This window comes from Neofelis nebulosa, chromosome 2 (assembly GCF_028018385.1).
Source record: "Neofelis nebulosa isolate mNeoNeb1 chromosome 2, mNeoNeb1.pri, whole genome shotgun sequence".
In the NCBI taxonomy this organism is placed as follows: Eukaryota; Metazoa; Chordata; class Mammalia; order Carnivora; family Felidae; genus Neofelis; species Neofelis nebulosa.
The window spans coordinates 119,460,353-119,483,920 of NC_080783.1; the positions used below are offsets into that span (position 1 = coordinate 119,460,353).

Genomic DNA, 23,568 nt, shown 5'->3' on the forward strand with positions numbered 1-23,568 from the left:
ACTGCACCTCTCCTGTTTGATTTGACATTCCTTGACAGACAGCGAGCACTTCTCTGTGCTTGTGTGTCACCTCCCTCTTCTTTTAGAAAAGCTGTCATGGCTCTTGTTTGTTTTAGGTTTTTTTTTTTTTTTTGGTTTATTTTAAATTAAAAAAAAAACATTTTGTTTTTATGAGAGAGCACACGAGCACTAGAAGTCTATATGAATACCAAATTTACTAATAGCATGGGAATATTTTTTTTTGTCTGTCTTTCTACCTCAGAGAATTTGTTTTGCTTTCTTGGAGTCATGCCTTAAGATCCAGCATATCAGTCTTCTGACCTCCTCTCATATTTTCCTATTTGAGAGTCCACAAGACTTACCTTTCTAGACCTTTATTCTCACGATAACTTACAGCTTTTTTCATATATAAGTAGCTAGAGATTTTTCATCCTCTTCAAACACATCAAGCAATAATGTAGCAAGACCACAATTAAAATATTGCCCAGAATATGTATGTGGGTTTTATTTAAAGGAAACAGAAGTAGCACTGACTTGGTTCTGTCATATAAGAGATCTGTTTAGTAACTATGTATTATGGAAAAGATCAATGCATTTTATTTGCTCAAAGGACATGATTTGAGAGCCTCCTGTGGGGATCCAGCCCCTGCCCGTGTGGTAGGTGATATAGTAAAAGGAAACAGCAAATTTGGGGGGTGTGTATACATGTGCAGATCCGTGTGAGAGAGAGAGAGAGCAATTTAGGGAGCTGAGAAGGGCAATAAGGTAACTTATGAGTAGAGTTGTCAAGTGGGAGTTTACTAGATGAACAAAAAGGAAGATGGCATTCCAAACAGAGGAGCAGCCTATGCAAAGGCAAGGTGTGAGACAGTAGATAGATCCAGACCTTCTTTGCCACCAAAGGGACTGATAGGCTCCTGTGAGGATGGGCTTCATATGACTAGCCTACAGTCCCCTCCATGTGCTCCACTGAGGCTTTGTGTCTTGGTTGAGGGCCCGAGGGAGTGCCTGTGTCACATGATCTTGAGGAAGCTCTGATTTGGGCTTCCTGTGAATTTCAAAGAGCTTAGGACATTCTGTACACAATAAATGATGTTGGATGGGTGGGAGATGTGGGATGTTGAGGATGAGACTGGCTCCCACTTCAGTGGGCAGCACTGAGTCTGTTCTGTTTCCTTAGGTAAGCTGTGCCAATGGACCGATGCCTGCCTATCTCATCCCTGTGCAAATGGAAGTACCTGCACCACTGTAGCCAACCAGTTCTCCTGCAGATGCCTCGCAGGCTTCACAGGACAGAAGTGTGAGACTGATGTCAATGAGTGTGACATCCCAGGACAGTGTCAGCATGGTGGCACCTGCCTCAATCTACTGGGTTCCTATCAGTGCCAATGCCCCCAGGGCTTCACAGGCCAGCACTGTGACAGCCCCTATGTGCCCTGTGCACCCTCCCCCTGTGTCAATGGAGGCACCTGCCGGCAGACTGGTGACTTCACATTTGAATGCAACTGCCTTCCAGGTAAGGAGAGCCTCCAGTGTCCTGGGATTGGGGGATACACCTCCAGCACAGAAGGAGGGTGGTGGGTGTGGCTCAGTTGCTGCTTTAGGAAATACCCTTCTCAGCAGGGAAAAGGGGAAATAAGAATTTTGTGTGGAGTGGGTTGCTGGTGAGGGAAGAGTTTTATGGGCCAATGTGGTCCATAAACTGAGTAGGGGGTAATTTAACATGTCAGAGTTTATGATGATGAGTGGCTAGGAAATTGTTTATTGTCCTTTTCGGAGGAACAGTAAGAAATAAAAGAAACAGTTCTGAGAAAGAAATAGACAGGCCTGTGGAATGGAAGGGAACAAATGAGAATTAGATGTTGAAAAATATGTCTGATTAATAAAGTACTGTAAACTGAATTGACAGTAATAGTAGGTGAGCAACTTTCCTATATGCTTTCACTTCTGAAGGAATAATAGATTATTTTCCTACCTACCTAGATGCACCTGCCTGTCCTTTTGTAATGTTCCCTGGGCTCCTGGCCCTCTCCATATGCTCTCTGTGACTTGGGGTAACCTTGCCCTGACTTGAAGCTAGAGAATTTTGGAACTGGGGTGGCGCTCTCTTACTCAATGGGCACTTTTGATGAATGCTGATGAATAAGGTATGGCACAACCATACATAACTCCAAGATAGAAGCCAAAAAAGGAGCAATGTATGGAAGGAAGCTTGGAGCCCAGCGTTCCATAGAGATGGAGAAGGGAGCAAGCCTGGCCAGTTCACTAACTCCTTATAAAATGATGAGGAGGCTGAAAACAGAATTTTGATTGGGAACAGAACACAAGCAGCTGGAGCAGATGAGCAACAAAGCTCTGTTGCAACTAAGCAACAAAGATTCTGTTTTCATACAAATATCCTTAGTACAAAAACAAAAGAAGGAAAACTGTAGGGGGGAGTAATGTGCTAAGTAAGCAGAATTGCCTCAAAAAGAAGTTGTTCTAGCCACTCTTTCAGAATGGGAATCTTAGAATCTGGTGTTGTGGATATGGTTCACATATCATGGGATTGTGTGTTTTATCTTTTGGGGATTAAAGGTCATATGTTGGTCCTTGGTACAAAGCCAAATGGCAATTTATTAATTTCATTCAGTAAAAATCTATTAACTGCCCCTGTTTTCTAGGCACTTGTACTGTGTGCTTGGGATAGGGCGATATAAGACACTGTCACATAATAAAAAACTTTATACCATTTAACTGTAAGCCACAAGAACCAGTTTTTAAATGTATTGCTTTCAGTTTCACTTTCAATGAAGAATAGATAAAGCAGTCATTCTAGACACTAAATAAATTTAATTGATAGAGTATTACTGTCATCCATATTGTCTTGTAGAAGAAATAACTGAAAGATATCTTTCTCCACTCCCATATTTGTTGGCTCTATTTTTTTTTTTTAACCTTTGTTCATTTTTGAGACAGAGAGAGACAGAGCATGAATGGGGGAGGGTCAGAGAGAGGGAGATACAGAATCTGAAACAGGCTCCAGGCTCCGAGCTGTCAGCACAGAGCCCGACGCGGGGCTCGAACTCACGGACCACGAGATCATGACCTGAGCCGAAGTCGGACGCTTAACCGACTGAGCCACCCAGGCGCCCCTGTTGGCTCTATTTTAAGGGTTAAAGAAGGAAACAGAAATGTAAACAATTTAACTTTATACATATTTTAATAAATAGTCCAAATGGTTAATAATTGAGGTGAGCACAATTTATTGTTGAAGGCTAAATGTGTTTTTTCAGTTTCAAGAAAATTACTTTTAATAGTTGCCCAGAACAAAAAGGTTGATTTGGCAGCGGAATACTGACGGGAAGTTAGAGAAGTCAATAAAGGAAGTTTTTAGCTAGGAGAGAGTGATTATTCACTCCCATAGTCTCTGCATTGTTATCCATTAGCCATGATAAGAACCTTAGGGAATTCTGAGAGTGTGTCCAGGAAAGGATCTGTCAAACGAGAATAGTATCTCCTCCTTGAGAAAGGAAATAACCAGGGATTCCACAGCTGAGAGGCTGCCAGGGCTCGTGGGATGGAGGAAGGAGATCTTGGCTATCTTTTATGCTCTGCTTGTAATTTAAAGCAAGACATTTGTTTACTCACTGATGAAGTGTGTGTGTGTGTGTGTGTGTGTGTGTGTGTGTGTGTGTGTGTGTGTGGGTTGGGTTTTGGGATGAGGATGCAGGGGCGGGGAGAAGAGTTGGCAAAGTGAAAACTAACATTTATTCAATGCCTTTTATGAGTCAGGCACTGTGCCAGGTACTTCTGCATCCATTAGCTCAATTACACAAAAACCTTGGGAATAGGTATTATTTTCTAGTTTTCCCAGGTGAAATAGCTCAAGTTTGGAGATGTTAAGTCATTTACCCAAAGTTGCACAGCTGACATGTGGTCGGGCTGAGTCTTAAAACCCAGACAGGTTATTTCCAAAGCCTGTGCATTTTACTGAATCACAGTGCACTGCTTGTCTATCCCTGAAGGTGCTTTGAAAATGTGTGAAACTTTTTGTTAAATGCTTTTGAGATGTTTGGGTTAAAAAAAAAAGTAGAAACTACTTCGAATTATGATCAAATACTTTTTGTTGCATTCCAGCCTATGTATGGCACCATGCAGACATTTAAAATAGTTAAGTAGGCTAGTTCTTGCCTTTCAGGGTCCCATGATCCAAAACAGATGACATTAGCTTAGACAATGGATAAAAAGAAATTTAAAAAGAATTCAAAACAATAGATGATGCAGTAACACTGTGAATAAATATGTATTTACACAATTTGTAAGATTTTATGCTCACTGTTTTTATGTCCCAGGTAGAGTTTGGAGAGTATTAACCTTATTTTCATACAGAGAAATCGTGTCTGGAGATTATTTTTTCTTAGCAAGTCCTTTCCATAATGCAATATCATTCTCTTTGCCCCACCTTCCATTATGCTCCACACTATTTGAGAGACTAAAATGTTACTTAAAATAGTAATCAGTCTCTCGGGGCGCCTGGGTGGCTCAGTCGGTTAAGTGTCCAACTTTAGCTCAGGTCAGATCTCATGGTTCGTGAGTTCGAGCCCCACGTCGGGCTCTGTGCTGACAGCTCAGAGCCTGGAGCCTGCTTTGGATTCTGTCTGTCTGTCTGTCTCTCTCTCTACCTCTACCCTGCTCGTGCTCTCTCTCTGTCAAAAATAAATAAACATTAAAAAATAATAAAAAATAATAATCACTCAATGTAAATAACACCCTTATTTGAGGAGAATCATTATTTCAAATGAGAAATATTGAATTGAATTGAATTGAAAATATTCCTTCTTCAAAGGAGAAATCAAGTCAGCAGGAGGGGAAAAGGTTTGGTAAGGTATTCTGCAGCTCCTGTGTGCGCTTCCTGCCACATTTCAAGTCTTTGCACTTTTAATTGAGGCCTACCCTGATCACCCTATTTCAGATTGTAACCAACCCCTATCCCCTTAATTATTGGCCCTGGTCTACTTTTTCTTTTCTTTTTCTGTAACACTTATCATCTGCTTAGTATATAATTTGTGCTATATAATTTACCTCATTATGTCTATTGTTTATTGTCTGTCTTCTCTAAATTCTGCTGCTTCTTTCTCTCTTCAGAGTAAAAGCTAGGATCTTTGTTTTTGTTCAGTGATGTACCCCAAGCACCCCAAAACAGTGCCAGGTTCATAATAGGCATTCAAATATTTATTGACCAACTGAATTTTAGTATAATATCATAGTGTTTTGTTGTTGTTGTTTCAAGTTTTTATTTAAATTCTAGTTAGTTAACATATAGGGTAATATTGGTTTCAGGAGAAGAATTTAGTGATTCATCACTTGCGTATGACACCCAGTGCTCATCACAACAAGTGCCCCTCTTAATACCCATCACCTGTCTAGCCCATCCCCCACCTACCTCCTTCCATCGAAGGAAACAATCAACAAAAATATAGTATTGAGAATGTAATTTTGATCTCTTCATTTTCTTCCTGGAATCATATTCTCCTTTTGTTCTTGTGTGATATGATACTGGATGAGAAGAATTTTAGAGTACTTTTCAGCTCTGAAAGTCAGTGAACCAAGTTGGTGATTATATTCAAATGGTCAAGTTACAGTTCTTTTCCTGCAAAGGACACTATGACTTCTGTGAGTTGATTTTTAAATTTTTATTATTGAAGTATAGTTGACATACAATGTTATATTAGTTTCAGGTGTACAACATAGTGATTTGACAATTTTGTGCATTACACACTACTCACCATGGTAAATGTAGTCACCATCTGTTGCCATATAACATTATGACAGTATCACAGGCTACATTCCCTGTGCTGTACTTTTCACCTCCATGACCTTATTTATTTTATTACTGGAAGTTTGTATGTCTTCATCCATTTCACCTATTTTGCCCACCCCAACCCCACTTTCTTTCTGGCAATTACCAGTTTGTTCTCTGTATTTAAGAGTCTGTTTGTTTTGTTTTTTTAGGTCCCACATATAAATGAAATGATATGGTTTTGGTGTTTCTCTGTCTGACTTATTTCACTTAGCGTATACTACCCTCTAGGTCCATCCACGTTGTCACAAATAGCAAGATTTAATTCCTTTTTATGGTTGAAGAATATGAGTTTAGTATTTTAGTATCATTGTAAGACTCAGAGGGAATTAAAACTGCAAAAACAACTCCTCTTATGTGACAGAGGAAGAAATGTTTCTCCACAGAGGAAAGAAAAAAGGAATATATTCAAGAGGGAACTAATAGAATCAAACCAAGGAACCACGTTTTCGTCTTCTTGGATGATCAGCTGTTAATAATCCAAATCCTTCATGGGCTACCATTAAGTAAGTCTTTAGCAGAAGCCCCGAGGAGGGGCACTTAGCCAGAATAATTTTAACATAACAACAAAATAGAAAATAAATTATTGAATCATTGATTCCCAATACTTTTGGGTTAGGACCAGTTAGTGGGGAGAGAATGAGTTAGGCTGGTTTTGGGAAGCAGTACAAGTAATCAGAGAACAGTGGGTTGTTTGAATTTATTGGCCATGCCTTGTGAATTTACAGTTGGATTGGCCGGTCCCCAATATACTTTCCCTTTTTCGTTCTCTCCCACACCTCTCTATTCCTCTATGATTTTTAAAAAAATTCATAAAAAGCTGTCTGATCTGTCTACTCCAAACAATGGAGGTTTATTCCTTATAAACTACCTCTGGACTGCACAGGGTGATCATATGTGATAGCCCTGTATCATTAAAATAAAGCTTAAACACATTTTGTGGTTTTTGTGTCTTCTTCGTTCTTGCTGAGCTTTAAAACTGTTAGAATTAATTCCCTCTTGCATTCTCATACGCCAGGGGCATGTGACTTTCTCTTGGGTATTATACTAATCATACTTTGGCAGGTTTCTCTGGAGCAGATGCAGAAATGATCATACCACTTTCCAGGGTGCATTATTTCAGTTCCAGTTTTAGTTGATGTTCCTGGAAGTCTTTCCTATTCTCCTGTGCTCAGTAGTTTGGACCATACTATCTCCTCAGCTTTCTATCACTTTCTTCCCCCTGTCCACCCCACCTTTTATGTAGAACACCTTTTTATATAGAACTCATGATGTGTCAAAGGCACCTATTTCACTGAAATTCTTTCTATGTTCCCAGTCCCCACAGGGATTAAAGACCTCCCTAAGGTCTTTTGGCAATCCATATACCTCTGGCACAGCACTTACCAAACTGATTAGTTGTTCATCTTTCCCAGTAGACACTCTCATTTTAACTCTTCCTGCCAGTACCCAACTTATTTGTGCCTGGCACAAAATTGAGACCCAATGATTAGTTTTAAAATGACTGAATTGAATGTGATACAAGAGAGAATTCTTGTATTCCAGAATTAAAAAAATTAAACATATACACTGAATTTATTTCTCTTGAATTACCTTATTAATTTCTCTGACTTTTTTGGTGATCAAGTTTGAAGAGTGGAGATCATTAGGGAGATATCGAGGGAGGCGTGTTGGACCAGCAGCCTGGGAGGGTGGTGGGGCTGGGGGATCCATGGGCTGGTCATGAGCATCAGCTAGCTCATCTTGGCTCATTCTGAGCACGGAAGATGTGTGCCAAGAAAACCCATTGGACAGAGATGGGACCAGTTTGCTTTTGTGACAGATTTCTTCTTGGGAGGTTGGGGTGGGGGGTGGGGGGGGGGAGGTAGCCCTATAGAACGTTTTTGCCTTTGTCCAGGTTTAGATATTCCTGGTTTTTTTCCTCACTCTTTCATCCCTATGGACTAAAGCTGTTCCTGCGGACTTTTAGCCTGGTCTGAGAGAATGCTAGTTGTGTCCTCTTCTCTTCTTTGTGCTCTCTTCTTTGTGCCTCTCCACAAGCCTTTCCACCCTCACACATCCCGGGCTCTGAAAATGGAAAGATATGGATGCTTTCTTGAGAGATGCTATTCTCTGTGTGGGATGACAAATTCAGAAGATTCTTTTCTGCTCCCCACCCTTACTGTCATCATTTATCAGTTACGTGGGCCATGGTTTTATAACAGCACAGTCTTAAAATGTTCCTTCTAAGTTTAATTTGTCTTCTTTTGGCCTTTTAAGGATGTGAATTGGCTTTAAGCAGTAGACTCCTTTTAGTACGGTCATGTGAGCCTCTTTGTAAGTCTGTTACACCCATCCCACCCACAGGTCTGGAGACTTGTCTGTTTCCCTTTCCTTTAAAACTTTAAAATATATTTTTAAGAAGTGATTGCACTGTAACTTATTCATATAAGCCTTTCCACTGCCTCCCCTTCTTGGGTAGACTTTCTTACAAGAATTTGCTAGCTGTTTCCAAAAAGAGGTCTGTATCTCTATTTTTAAAGCATAAATCCTCTCTTAACTCTGAAGGAGAACTAATTTGGCTTGAGTTTTCTCAGACATGGGAACTTTTAACCTTAGGTCAGTTTTTCACATTTTTGTAAGGGAACTCTGGGGTCCGCAGACAGCATACTGATTGAAACTGGTTCAGTACTGACTCCTACCTATTAGGCATGTAAACTTGGATAAGTCAGCCATGTGGCCCTCAACTTCTTCATCCGTAACATAAGAGGATTAGAGTAGGTAAGTTCTAAGGGCTGCTTTGATTCTATACATATATAGTAGTATTAATATGTGTAGATTACTTATTATGCATCAAGCACTGTTTTAAGTGCTTTCCGCCTAATATAATAGCTTTATTGAGATATAATTTGTATACAATATAATTTACTGTCTAAAAGTGTAAAATTGAGTGGTTTTCAGTGTATTCACAGATGTGTAACCATCACCACAAGTTTAGAGCATCTTTATCACTCCAAAAGAAACCCTGTACCATTAGCACTCACATTGCACTGGCCCCTGATTCTCCCCCAGCACTGGGCAAGTACTAATCTACTTTGTCTCTATCAATTGGTCTGTTCTAGACATTTCACGTGTGATGATTGCATGGTTGGCTTCTTTCACCTAATGTTTTCATGATGTTTTCAGAGTTCACTCATGTCACAGGAGGTATCAGTACTTCATTCCATTCATGGCTGAAAATTTTTCCATTGTACATACAGATTTACCACATTGTTTCCCACTTTTTAAAAATTGAAGTATAATTAACATACAGTGTTGTATTAGTTCAGGTGTAAAGCATTGATTCAACAATTCTACACATTACTCAGTGCTCACCACATTTTATTTATCCATTCATCGGTTAATTCACATTTGGGTGAATTCTGCTTTTTTGACTATTATGAATAAGGCCACTGTGAACATTGTTGTACAAGCTTTTGTGTGGACATGTTTTTCTTTCTCTTGGGTCTATACTTGCTGGGTGATATGGTAACTCTGTTTAACCTTTTCAGAAACTGCCAGACTATTCCAAAGTGGCTACACTATTTTCCATCCCAACCAGCAGTATATGAGGTTGTTACTGTCTGTCAATAACACTTATTATTGTCTGTCTTTTTTATTACAGCCATCCTAGTTGGTGTGAAATGATATCTCATTGTTGTTTTGATTGGCATTTCTGTGATGGCTGATGATGTTGAGCGTCTTTTCATGTGCTCATTGGCCATTTGTGTATCATATTTGGAGAAATGTCTATTTAGGTCCTTTACCCATTCTATAATGGGCTATTTGCCTTTTTATTATTATATTACTTATATTGTATTTTTATTATTGCTGTAAGAGTTCTTTATATATCCTGGACACAAGTGTCTTATTAGATACATGATTCACAAATATTCTTTCTCATTCTGTGGTCTTTTTACTTTCTTGATGGTTTCTGTTGAAGCCCAAATGTTTTTAAAGTTTGGTGAACTCCAAACTTTTTATGTTTTCTTTTGTTGCTTGTGCTTTTAGTCATATTTAAGAAAGCTTTGCCTAGCCTGAGTTATAGAGATTCACTCCTGTGTTTTCTTTTGAGAGTCTTAACAGCTTTAACTCTTAAGAGTTTGAGTTGGTGTGGGAAAGGGGTTCAATTTATTCTTTTGTCTGTAGATATTCAGTTGTCCCTGCACATTTACTGAATTTAGGGCAATATATATCTAACTTGTTTACTCTTTATAGTAACCCTTTGAGGTAGGTCCTGTTAATTCCCCCAGGGAGGAAAGAAAGGTCACATATCTTACCCATGTTCACTCACCTACTGCATGGGCAAACTAGGCAGTTTGGCCTCAGAGGCCATGCTCTAATTACAAATTGACTCTCACTAACCTGCCTTCTTACCTACTTACCTTTGACAGGGAAGAATAACCTTGAAAATAGTCATAAAAAGAAAACATTTTATTTCTTATATGTTGTGGTTTACTGAAATGCTTCTGCTTTCTTAACCTGTCTGTGGTTGGTGAATTCGGTTAGTTGTAGCACTGGCTAATACAAATTCAGGGTCACAGTTTCAATTCCTAATAGTTTGACGACAAGGGCTTTATCACCTCTCTGACACTGTAGTCAACCGTATTAGTCTTAGTCACCAGACAGATCAACTTAGAGGGAGGATAGCCATTACTAGTTCTAGAATACCACTGGACCACACAGGTTCTAGCAGTGGTGGGCCAGGAGCCCTACTTCCCTCTCACACTCTAAAACTGTATTTTTAAGTTTTCTAAAGAATGTTTCCATTAAGAGCATGAGAGTAGGAGCAAAGACCTCAGGTCTTGTTCAGACACTGCTACTTGGTGGCTCTGCAGATTTGCCCTCACTTTATCTTAATTAGGGGTGGGCTTAAACCAGCATTGTCTGACCTAGTTCATTTGTAGGACTTTCATATGATTAAACAGATGTGAGTAATATGATAAATTTTTAAAAGTTGGAGTCTATAAAAATTTTCATAGTCTTTCTCAAGCTTGCTTAGTGATTCATATGCTTGAATGGACTGAGTACCAAATGCCTGGAGAAATAGAATTCTCTTTAGTCAAGCTTTCAATTATCCCCATCTTCTATGAAGTAATTTCCTTTGGTCTCTCGGTAAATTTTTTTTTTTTACCATTTGGTTTATACCCATTTACATGACTGTCACTTTATTCAGAGAAATCAGCCATGTTGCAGTGTAACAGAACAAATGTAGAATATCACAGTAGTTCGTGGTAGGGATGCATAAAGCAAGATGTGATTGATGTCTGTCCCGCTCACCAGGCTGTAAATAACCCAGAAGCAGGGACACTCTGTCTCTTTTTACTCACAGCTATATCCCCAGTGCCTAGTTTAAGACCCAATAAGTGTTTTGAGTGAGGAAGAGGAACCTTAAGGGACATTTTGAAGAGGCAAATAGTTAGTCATACTATATTTCAAACAGGAGACTGTTCAGTTGAACATTCAGTTTTAAGGCTGGTAGTCTTCTATTTTAATAGCTAAGGGATTTGGCAGCAAGGAGAAAGAAAAGAAAAAGCTCAATATATAAACTATAGAGAAACACACTGGGCAGTTAGGATGAAGCTTGGTGTGCTGGTTTCACTTTTCATAAAAGAGAAAAATCAAGAGAAAGGAAATAATGCTATAAATGTGCAGAGCAGGAGGAAGAATTTGAAAGGCTGGTAAGTTTAATTAGTAATAATGCCATCCCATTTTCAGACACCTTTTTACATATATAATGTACTCGTGATACGACACTCATAACAACCTAGGAAGACAGGTTGCTCAAGTGGAATCAGCCTCATTTTACAGATGAGGAAGCAAATTCAGAGTTTGTAATTTACCGTGTTCAAAAGCTTGTAGGTAGTGAGATTGGAACTTGACCCATATCTTTAGACTGTGAGCTTAGTATTTTTCTTATGTTCCTCACCCCAACCTAGTTTTCCTAAGCAAACACCCCAAGAAAAAAGTAACTGAATTTAAATTTAATTAGGTGATCTTTTATCTGTTCTCCCTATTAATCCAGCATGGAGCAGGGGAAAATCTACTCCCCTCCCCCCCCTTTTTTTAAGAACCAGTGAATAGTTGTCCAAGTAGACCTTTATCTTCAGTGGGATTTTATTTCATAAAAATACTTTGAAGTACTTGTGAGGTAACTGTGAAGGCATGTCATGTCGTTGGTATAATGAGTCACTTTAACCGTCTAGCTATTCTTGAGGTAAGAGAAGACAGAAGATTGGGGGATTTTTTGTTTGGTGAGTCTGTATGGTGAGCAGATACATAGTTGGCCAGCTGCTGGCTGTTGAACTGAAATAATGAAGTAGGTCTGTTCTGATGACCGTGTTCTGTGGAAGAGCTGATCACTTCTGCCTGAGAATTCATTATTTTTTCTTGTTCTTCTGTAACCAGGTTTTGAAGGGATCACCTGTGAGCGGAATATTGATGACTGCCCTAACCACAAGTGTCAGAATGGAGGAGTTTGTGTGGATGGGGTTAATACTTACAACTGCCGCTGCCCCCCTCAGTGGACAGGTATGCACGCTGTGGTGACTCAGTCAGAAGGGGAGGTGGGTTGGTGACCAGAGGCAGGCTGCTAGTGAAGTGAGCATCTTTTACAAGGCTCTCTGTGCTACATCATTGGGTATAGTGCTAACCCCATATGTTCTCTTATTATGTTCATTTAAAGAAAAATCTTTTTACAGGTATTTATTGGGCAGCTGCTCTGAACTCAGCACCATGCTGAGGTGTTCTGGCAGGTATGAGGGAAGAGCATGACTGACAGACTCTGAGGTCTGGGAAAAGCAGCACATTGCCTGGAACACAGCAGATACTTAATAAATATTTGAGAGGAAGAGAACATAATTAACTATGAAAATATAAATGTTCTTACCACACTTACAAACAAATGGTTACTATCTGAAGTAATGGATGTGTTAACTCACACATATATCAAATCATCACATTGTATACTCTAAACTTCTACGATGTTATATGTCAACTGTATCTCAGTAAAGCTAGGATAAAACCTACAACTCGTTAAGTTTTGGTGTAGTATCAAAGAATAATCATAATTGTATGAAAAAGCTATTGAAATACTCTTCCTTCTTCCAACTAAAAAGTGAAAATAAGTTATACACACTACAAGAGTTCAGAGCTTATTCATGGACAGAAATCTGTTTCATCTTATTGTCATGTCCTGTAATTATGCAAAGGATAATTGCAGGGCAGGTACTGTTGATGACATTATTATTTAAAAAAATTTTTTTATTTTTAAGCTTATTTATTTTTGACACAGAGAGAGTGCAAGCGTGAGCAGGGGAGGGGCAGAGAGAGAGGGGGAGACACAGAATCCGAAGCAGGCTCCAGGCTCTGAGCTGTCAGCACAGAGCTCGCCGCGGGGCTCGAACTCATGAGCTGTGAGATCATGACCTGAGCCGAAGTCGGACATTTAACCAACTGAGCCACCCAGGCTTGATGACATTATTTTTATGACACCCGTCTACATTTCTAATTTTTTTCCTTTTTTGTATCCCCTTTTGCACATACGATAGATTTTTCGGCCTCTGACATTAGAAGAGTAGTCTTGCTTAATTTTACAGCCTCTTGGAAGTGTCTGATGTTGTCTCAGGCAGATTTTCCACTTATTTTTGAAAGTTAAGTGATTTTATGCAGACATTTGGTTCTAATTTCTGTTTACATCTGTTTATCTAACTGAAAGTGGAAACAATTAAGAGCTGATTAAGTGACTAAGAACTGAGCCCTTTTGAGAGAACTTGATGATTTAATGTGGAAACCCAAGAATAAGCTAATGTTATAAGGAAGAAACTCCAGCACCAGGGAGGGATTTTGCCCAGCAAAGAAGTCTTAATGTTGGATTGCCGCCATTACTACCTGGTATTCTTTAGTCTCCAAATTGCTTTCCCTTATCTGTAGCAGCTAATTATTTAGAGTACTCTTTAGAGCTGTACACTATGAATAGAAAAAGATTAAAGGGGTTTAAAACTTTAATAACATGATTTCCTGGAAGGGCACACATTTTTGCTTTTAATCCCCAGATTGTTCTTTTTAATACTTTTCTACTGGGTTTCCCTAGTATTGGACTTCCTCTAGAATTTCTTCTTGGTGTCTTGATCCTAGGACCTCACTCTCAACCCTCTGCTCTTTCTGTCATATTCTCTCTCCTCTTTAGCTTTTGCCATTTCTCTGGTAGGTTTTTTCAGAGGCCATTTTTTTCAATTCAAAAAAATTACTGCGAAGTAATGATAATAATAACTGGAAAAATTAAAATTTTTCTCTTTTTAATGATCCTTACAGTGATATTGGACAGGATGAGATGCTTGTTGGGAATTTGACCCCATTCTAATAATCTCCTTGCCCTGTGGGAGAGTGTCTCTTTGTTATATTAGGTACTAAGGCTTCTGATGCCAATAAAGATTAAATGCTATCATGATTTCATTGCTGAATTTTCTTTGATACTACACTCAGTTTTCTGCTTTGATATTAACTAGGAAGGTGCACTCTTGGGGAAAGCTCTGCCAGTGAAATGATATTTTAATACAATTTCATACCCCAGGATTTTTAAGAAGTACCTCTTTATATGAACATCCTTATAGGATGTTTCTTTCTCCATGTGTGTGTGCATTTTTTTAGAAAGGTTGGCAGAAATGCTGGATAAGTTCACTGTGGCAATATTTATTTCTTTTGATGTGCTGTCATTTAAAGTGACTCTCAGTCTTCGGTTTCCCACCACAGATTTCCTTCCTCTTTTTTCACTCATGCCAATTCTTTGATTTCTAGTGGCAGCCTTGTTTTTTTGTTTTTTTTTTTAACACTTATTTATTTTTGAGGGACAGAGACAGTGTGAGCAGGAGAGGGGCAGAGAGAGAGAGAGAGAGAGAGAGAGAGAGAGAGAGAGAGAAAATCTGAAGCAGGTTCTGGGCTCTGAGCTGTCAGCACAGAGTCTGACGCAGGGCTAGAACTCATGAACCGGGAGATCATGACCTGAGCTGAAGCCAGACACTTAACCGACTGAGCCACCCAGGCGCCCCCAGTGGCAGCCTTGTTGTTTGCTATCCCCATCACTGACAGGGTCAAGTCCAAGGTCCTTCCTCTGTTATATGAATTCCTTCCTGGCCCCAGCCCTGTTTGCTTCTCCATTCTTCTCATGTATCCAACAGCGCTTCATACTCCAGCGATAAGAACTGCTTCCAGTTCTCCCACATCTAACCACATCCTATGTCTTCACTCACACAGTTCTTTTTCTACAGCTTTCCCTTCTCCGCTCCTTTCCCTGTAGTCCTCACCAGTTTTGCCTGCCTGGTTTAGTTCAGGTGACTGCCTCCTTCAGGGAATTTTCCATGACCTCCCTCCAGGTTGAGCTAGGTATTCTCTGGGTTCTCTTACTACCCTATACATTCATTGGTGACAGTGCTCACCACATTCGTATTGGCTTTATTAAATGGTTGAGGTGAGGAAGATACTGAGTTATGGGGTGACTGAACTGTTGTTGAGGACACCACTTTCTAGAACTCTTTACAGACCTTTGTTCTCAGTAGCATACAGCTGAGCTGTTCACCATCCCAGCCCTCACCTCATTCTGAGAAGAATAAAAAGAAAATTGGGCATCACAGTGTTCCTATTTCTACTGATATCAGAGCTATAAATTCAGATTAATATTTTCTGTTTTATACAAACTAAAGAAATGAATGGGACTGGGCTGGGAGTTAACTAATGTTTGTTAGTAACCAGATAATGTGCTAATTACAGTGTTTTATTTTGTGTGTTCTTTGTGATAACTGTATTAGGGGTAGTGTTTATTAAATATGATGATGGATATTTAGAAGGGTTAAACAGTTTACTCAAGGCACATAGTGGTTGGGTTAGGGTTTGAATCTAGACTTGTTGAACTCCAAGTCTGTGCTCAAATCTGTGGTCTTTTTTCTATACAAATTGACTCTATGGGTTGTTTTTTAAAATTTTTTAAAGATTTTGAGCCTTTTTATTTTATTTATTTAAAAAAATTTAATGTTTTTATTTAGTTTTGAGAGAGAGACAGACAGACAAACAGAGCGTGAGCAGGGGAGGGGCAGAGAGAGAGGGAGACACAGAATCCAAAGCAGGCTCCAGGCTCTGAGCTGTCAGCACGGAGCCCAACGTGGGGCTCAAACTCATGAACTGTGAGATCATGACCTGAGCCTGAAGTCAGACGCTCAACTGACTGAGCCACCCAGGTGCTCCTGAGTCTGTTTAATAGACTAAGTTCAATTTACAGTTCTATTATTTTAGAAAATGGTGATTCATTCTTTGATTTTTTTCCATTTTAGAAATTTTCCTGGTTACTTTGAAATTAGAAGTCAATATTGAGTTAATATTTTATTCAGTCTGGTGATTTTTTTTTTTTTTTTTTTTTTTTTTTTACTGTATCCAAGAGCCTTATTGCAGCTTTGTTCAGAACTCCTCCTATAATTTGTAGCTGTAGAGTTGAAGTATGAACTGTTATTTGATCTGGCTTTTTTTTTTTTTTAATTTTTTTTTTAATGTTTTTTATTTATTTTTGAGACAGAGAGAGACAGAGCATGAACGGGGGAGGGGCAGAGAGAGAGGGAGACACAGAATCGGAAGCAGGCTCCAGGCTCCGAGCCATCAGCCCAGAGCCCGACGCGGGGCTCGAACTCACGGACCGTGAGATCGTGACCTGAGCCGAAGTCGGACGCTTAACCGACTGAGCCACCCAGGCGCCCCTTGATCTGGCTTTTGACGCAATAGTAAAGAAGGATTGGAGTTATCTACTAGGAGAGGAAATGAAGTTCTAGGTATCTGAAAAAGAATGGATGGGATTAGGGGCGCCTGGGTGGCTCAGTTGCTTATGCATCTGACTCTTGATTTTGGCTCAGGATGAGGTCAGGATCTCGTGATTTGTGGGTTCGAGCCCCATATCACACTCTGTGCTGACAGTGCAGAGCCTGCTTTGAAATTCTTCCCTGTCCTGCATGGCACTGTCTCTCAAAATAAATAAATAAATAAACTTAAAAAAGAATGGATGGGATTACATAGTTGAAGAAATTAGGTATCACTTTGAAATAAAGGAGATTTGTAAATTTGCCATGTTTTTTTAATTATGTTTTCTATTTTAATTCCAGTGCTGTTAACATACAGCATATTAGTTTTAAAAATTTTTTTAAATGTTTATTTATTTTTGAAATAGAGAGAGACAGAGCATGAGCGGGGGAGGGGCAGAGAGAGAGGGAGACACAGAATCCTAAGAAGGCTCCAGGCTCCGAGCTGTCAGCACAGAGCCTGACGCGGGGCTCGAACTCATGAACTGTGAGATCACGACCTGAGCCTAAGCCGGATGCTTAACTGACTGAGCCACCCAGGTGCCCAGCATTATATTAGTTTTTAATGACAGGAGCCCGATAGGTACTGTGTTGTTTTATAACTGCACAGATGCAGAAGGTTTGGTCTTTTGTAGCAAGTTCTGGGCTTCAAGATGACCAGAAATGTTTTCCAAGTCTTTTCATGGTTTGATTTGGGATAAATGAGTCAGCTTCCTTTTCTTCAGAAGGCTTTATTTGCTATCCATGGAGCTAATATCTCTTAGTTACTTTATTGGGGTATTGGGAGAATAAATGGCTCAATGATAAACCTTTCATTTATCATGTAAATTAAATTTCATTTAAATGTAATGGTAAATTACAATTACAACTGTGAATTGTACTTTTCATGTAAAAAACATTGTGGATCCATGCTGTTTGATACGGTAATCATTAGCCATATTTTGCTGTTGAGTATCTGAAGTGTGGCAGGTTGAATTGAGATGCGCTACAGCTATAAAATACCTGATTTTGAATTTTTTAAATAGTTTACTTATTTTAGGGAGAGAGACAGAGACAGAGCGTGGGTGGGGGGAGGGGCAGAGAGCTAGGGAGACACAGAATCCGAAGCAGGCTCCAGGCTCTCAGCTGTCAGCACAGAGCCCGACGTGGGGCTTGAACTCATGAACCATGAGATCATGACCTGAACCGAAGTCGGATGGTTAACTGACTGAGCCACCCAGGTGCCCCTAAATACCTGATTTTGAAAATTTAGCATGCAAGATAAATGTAAAATGTCTTGCTAATAATGTTTTAAATATTGGTTAGATACCAAAATGATAGTGTTTGGGATATATTGAACTAGATAAAATAAGATATGTAAGTTGGTTTCATTGGTTTCTTTTTCCTTTTTTTTTTTTTTTTTCTTGACAGGAGACAAAGCAGGTTTATTAGGGTTCTGGGGCCTAGGATGCCTAAGGCCTGAGTTAAGGCAGCTCAGCTGGTTCTCATGGCCCAAGGGGCAGGTCAGGGCAGTGAGAAGGGGTGTCTTTTTCCTTTTTTTAAGTGCTAGCAGAAAATTTTAAATTATATCTGTGTGTTTCATGATACTCCTGTCGGACAGCACTACGTCAGGTGGGAGGGTGTTCTGTAGGCATTACCATTGCTGCTACTGTGCTGGAGCATCATCTCTGATCCGGGGGAGTAGAAGGATAGACTTGCAACTGTCTGCACAGGGGGGGTTGGGTTGGCCTCATCAGAAGAAAGCATGTCGGCCTTGTTCTGGTGTGATTTCCACATCAGTTTGGGACAGAACTGTGTTCTCATCTAGTCTTTTCACCTGACATGGCCATCTAGAATAGTATCAGTTTGTACCTTCAAAAGCTACCACTCTTCTGGATGAACTAAAGCCCAGGTGAAAGAAAGACATTGGTGTTGGGGGTTGGACAAATGGTTTCCTTTTTTATAGGGATTTTATTGTAGAGAGAAGTCTGAGTAGTTGGATATTCCTTTAGGAAATGGAAATAAACCTAAGGATTTGATGAAGCCTGAGCACAAATGTCTTTACTATTACTGTATTTGGCCCCAAGATATCTTATGAGAGAAGTTCTGCTCTGGCAGATATCCACTTAAGAGAAAACAAAGTTATAAAAGGCCCCCAAATTAATTAAAGCAGCGTAGATTAATGTTTTGTCTACATGGATAGCTATTTGGATTTTCTTTTTAAAGGTTCATTTCCTTCAGAATTAAAGTTGCCTCTAGACTCAACTCACAAATTCCTCTCTGGCAACTCTTGGTTTGGGTTCACTCCTAGGGCAGACGTGATTTATTTTCCTGTGCTTGTTATTAACCCAGAAATGTAATTTCAGCTTGGGCTTGGAATAGTGCTCTGGGACGCTAAGCAGAAGTGAACAATGGAAGTTAGGTGGACATGAGTCAAATAAAACCAACCACATTTTCTCTCCACTCTCCTTTTATAACATGATGAGCCCGAAGAGTTGGTTACAATTCCCTTTATTGTTAGTTGCTCCAATTTCAGTAAAAACTTTTGGCATGAATCAGCAAGTACATATTGCCAAAGGTGGTGCGTGAGCTCCTGTGTCTGGGAATGGAGTCTTTTCGTGGCAGTATTTTGATTTTGAATTAGATGTCTCATTTCAGTCTCACCTCTGGTTGGTGACAAGCTGCTCCCTAGGATGAGACTTTTGTCACAACCACTTCTCTGTTTGTTAAATACTGTAGGATTGGAGGGTTTTGGTTGAGAGTGGAAACTATTCGTATCTGGGACTACACAAGTGTTCTCATTTGTATTTTGCATGAGGGAACGGGAACGTAAATCTCCCATTTCAATTTCTCTGCTGTGAACTTGATTGTGAGGACTTGATGAAAGCCTATTTTCTGGAATTCTCCTTCCCCACCCAATTTCAGTTTTCTGTCAGCTGGGCAGACTGTCAGGGTGCTGACCTGAATCACCCTCGTCCCAAAGGTCTCAGAGTTGATGAGTGGTCATGTTGGTGTGAACAGGGGTGAGTAGTTAGGATAGCTCCCCACAAAATGCAGGAGGCGAGAATGAGGGATTTTTTGTGCCCCGGTGGTCCATGACTCCATGTCCGGCATTGGCTGTCTCCAAGGCTAGATCCATTTTCACTCCATGGCTTTTCAGGCTCCCACAGAATGGTTGTAAGATAGCTTCTATAACATATTTATTGAATATACTGTTATATCCAGTATACTATGCTGGATGCTATAAGAGACACAGAGAAGAAAGAAATCAATTCTTTTAAGAGTGGTCAAATTCGCTAGGAAGAAAGAAGAAAGTCTATATGTAACCACAGTAGGAGGTAGAAACTATGAATCAACATGAGTTTGAAAGAAGAGATGGATAGGAATTGGGGGCCATCTAAGTAGTTGGTTGGATGAAGGGGGAAACAGAGCAGAGTTAGCTTCTGTTTTGAATCTGCATAATGGGAGAATGTGGATTCTACTGACAGAGACAGAAATGGACTAGAGATGCTGGTGAGTTTTCCAAGAGGAAAACACTTAACAGTAAGACCCAGGAGGTCAAAATTAGAGGCAGGGGCTCTAGACTCAGATTTTGAATGTTGCTTTTGTTTGCCCTGGAAATGTTTCAGGTCTGTAAGGGAAGTGTGTGGTGTGAGAACAGAAAGTTTGGATCTAAATTGTGAAAAATGTTCACATTTCAGGAAATGGAGGAGGAAAGGGATCCAAAGAAGGAAGGTGGGGGAAGGGGATGTGTGCCTGTTGGGAAAAGCTTTGCCATGACAGCATCCCTGAGCCAGGGGCTGCATTTTAAGACTGTGCCCTTGACTCAGCTCTGCATGCTTCTGTGGTGGCATCTGTGATATTTTACCACTGTTACTGGTTTATATGCTTACCTCACCTGAGAGACTCTCAGCCTCTGGAGGATGGGGGTGGTCTTACTTATTTTGGCATTCTCAGGACCAATGGTAACAAATAGTAGTTTTTGAATGAATGACCACCAAGACACTGAGATAAGAATGATAACTGCAAAGAGTTAGTAAGCATTTTTGAGGTCATTGGAAATCTTCTAAAATGTAGTTTCAGTATAAAGGAGAGAAGGAAGCCAAATTGCAAGGGGTTAAGTTGGGAGGGGGGGAAGGTGGGTGTGGAGGAAGGGGGAAGGGTGGGTGTAGATCACTTACTCAAGAGTTTTGTAAGCTAAAAAGGGGAGAAATGCAGGGCAGTAGCTGTAGGGGACAGAAACTTCATTCATTCATTCATTCATTCATTCATTCATCATGCATTCATATGATAGACCATAGAACCTAGGCTAGATGAAGTAAGGCAGCTAGAAGGGGGTTGGCTAATGAACTGGGTTATTTAGGAGGGCTTGACTCTTACAAGTGTTAGTAGGGGATAATTAGGTGAAATGGTTGTTGGGAATGGGAAAGGAGGGAAATGGGAAGTTATCATCAGAGTTGAAGTACCAAATTTGAGAACTTAGGGTTGGAACAATGAGTGTCTCATAATTAGATCCAAAATGTGAATGTGCTTGTGATATGGAGCAGATATGGAGGCTGTTGGGTTGAGAAAAGTAAGAACTCTTGGCTTAGATGACCTTATTAGTCCTCAACTCAGGTATTTAATTTAATGGGAGATGGGAAGGGAAGGAGTAAGATTTTAAGTCACATGTGTAAGTCATTCAGGGAGATGGAGATTGGTCTATGAGGACAACAGAAAGATGTGAGATGATTTAAACTATTAGTATTTAGGGGCACCTGGGCTTCCGACTTCAGCTTAGGTCATGATCTCGCTGTTCATGGGTTCGAGCCCCCCACATTGGGCTCTGGGCTTGGAGCCTAGAGCCTGCTTCAGATTCTGTGTCTCTCTGTCCCTATCCCCAGCTCATGCTCTGTCTCTCTCTCTCAAAAATAAATAAACATTAAAAAAATTTTTAATAAAAATAAATTATTGGTATTAGTTTTTTTTAAATATGCCTGTATAGAAGAATTTGCATATGAATCCATCTCTACTTTTTAGTGTCAAAAGTGAAACTTTTGCATATACTAACTGCCTCTTCTGTAAGATGAGGAATAAGCATACTTTTAGTTTTATTATATCTTTTTTTCATTCTCCAGATTTTGTTTATATGATCTGGGATTTAAAAATTCATACTAGGGTGCACCTGGGTGGCTCAGTTGGTTGAGCGTCCGACTTCTGCTCAGGTCATGATCTCACGGTTCGTGAGTCCGAGCCCCGCGTCAGGCTCTGTGCTGACAGCTCAGAGCCTGGAGTCTGCTTCGGATTCTGTGTCTCCCTCTCTCTCTGCCCCTCCTCTGCTCAAGCTCTGTGTGTGTCTCTCTCTCTCAAAAATAAATAAACATTAAAAAAATTTTTTTAAATTCATACCATAGTATTGCTGTTGAATTTTAAAATCTTATGCCTTTTCTTTTTTTATTTAAACTCAAATTAGTTAACATACAGTATAGTCTTGGCTGCAGGAGTAGAACCCAGTGATTCATCTCTTACATATGACACCCAGTGCTCATCACAGAAAGTGCCTTCCTTAATGTCCACCACCCATTTAACTCATCCCCCCACTTACCTCACCTCCCGCAACCCTCAGTTTGTTCTCTGTATTTAAGAGTCTCTTATGGTTTGCTTCCTTCCCTGTTTTTATCTTATTTTTTCTTTAATTAAAAATAGAACCACCCTATGACCCAGCAATTTCACTACTAGGAATTTATCCAGAGGATACAAAAATGCTGATTTGAAGGGGCACATGCACCCCAAAGTTTATAGCAGCACTATCAACAATAGCCAAATTATGGAAAGAGCCCAAATGTCTATCGACTGATGAATGGATAAAGATGTTGTGTGTGTGTGTGTGTGTGTGTGTGTATGTATACATACACACACAGATACACACACACACACACATACATACAATGGAATACTACTTGGTAATGAAAAAGAATGAAATCTTGCCATTTGCAGCAATGTCGGTGGAGCTAGAGTGTATTATTATGCTAAAGGCAGAGAAACATATATGATTTCACTCATATGGAATTTGAGAAACAACAGCTAATCATAGGGGAAGGGAAGGAAAAATAACTTACGCGTTTTCTTTTAAAATTATTCTTGATATTTACATTGTTTTATAATCTACTTTATAATATTTTAGACTTAATTTTATATGTAACTTGTTTTTTGTTAACTACCAGTACATTTATGTAACAGTCTTTTCATTCCTGGATTCTTTATTTTGGTTTATTTTTTCAGTCAAATGAATACATCTTTGAGTAATTTTTTCCAAATGTTGTATGTTGGCATGTCTTCAGAGCTCTTAGATATTTGAAAAATACCGTTTAATTTAGTTGCCTTCATACACAAATGGCATGTATTCTAGATATTGAATTCTTGGGTCACAAATCAATCTTAACAGGTTCCTAGACATTGTTCCTTTGCATTTTGTGAACATTATAGGGATGTCCAATGTCAGACAAGTCATTCTCTCTCCTTCCCCCCTCCTCTCCTTTCCCTTTAAAATAAAATCTTTAACCAGCATGGGTCTAGATATACCCCTATTATTTTTTCTCCTAGTACTTTTGCCCTTTGGATCTGCAGACTTAGGGGTATTCTCCCCTCAGAAAAGATGATCTTTTTCATTTTTTTTCCATTTGTATCGTGTCTTCTATTATCTTTAATTAGGTCTTCATTCTTTCTCGTAGCTATGATCTTCTCTCTTGATATTTTAATTTTCTTGTTTTTCCTTTGCATTTTATGAGTGCTTCTTAAGCATTTCCTTCATAACATTAATTTATTTTTCTTCATTGTCAGTTTGTCCTTCATAGCTTCCGACTATGATATTTATTTGAATTGCATTTTTATATTCTTACAATATTAACTCGTTGT

General features: G+C 39.5%; 1 protein-coding gene across 2 annotated transcripts in view; it reads left to right on the top strand.

Moving 5' to 3' along the window:
- Positions 1-23,568, top strand: part of NOTCH2 (notch receptor 2) — a 170,894-nt gene that overhangs the window by 72,379 nt on the left and 74,947 nt on the right. For both annotated transcript variants that reach the window (XM_058716027.1, XM_058716028.1), the window contains exons 4-5: positions 1,181-1,516; positions 12,269-12,391. In XM_058716027.1, coding sequence (XP_058572010.1) covers positions 1,181-1,516; positions 12,269-12,391 — 459 coding nt within the window. The remainder of the gene's footprint in view (positions 1-1,180; positions 1,517-12,268; positions 12,392-23,568) is intronic.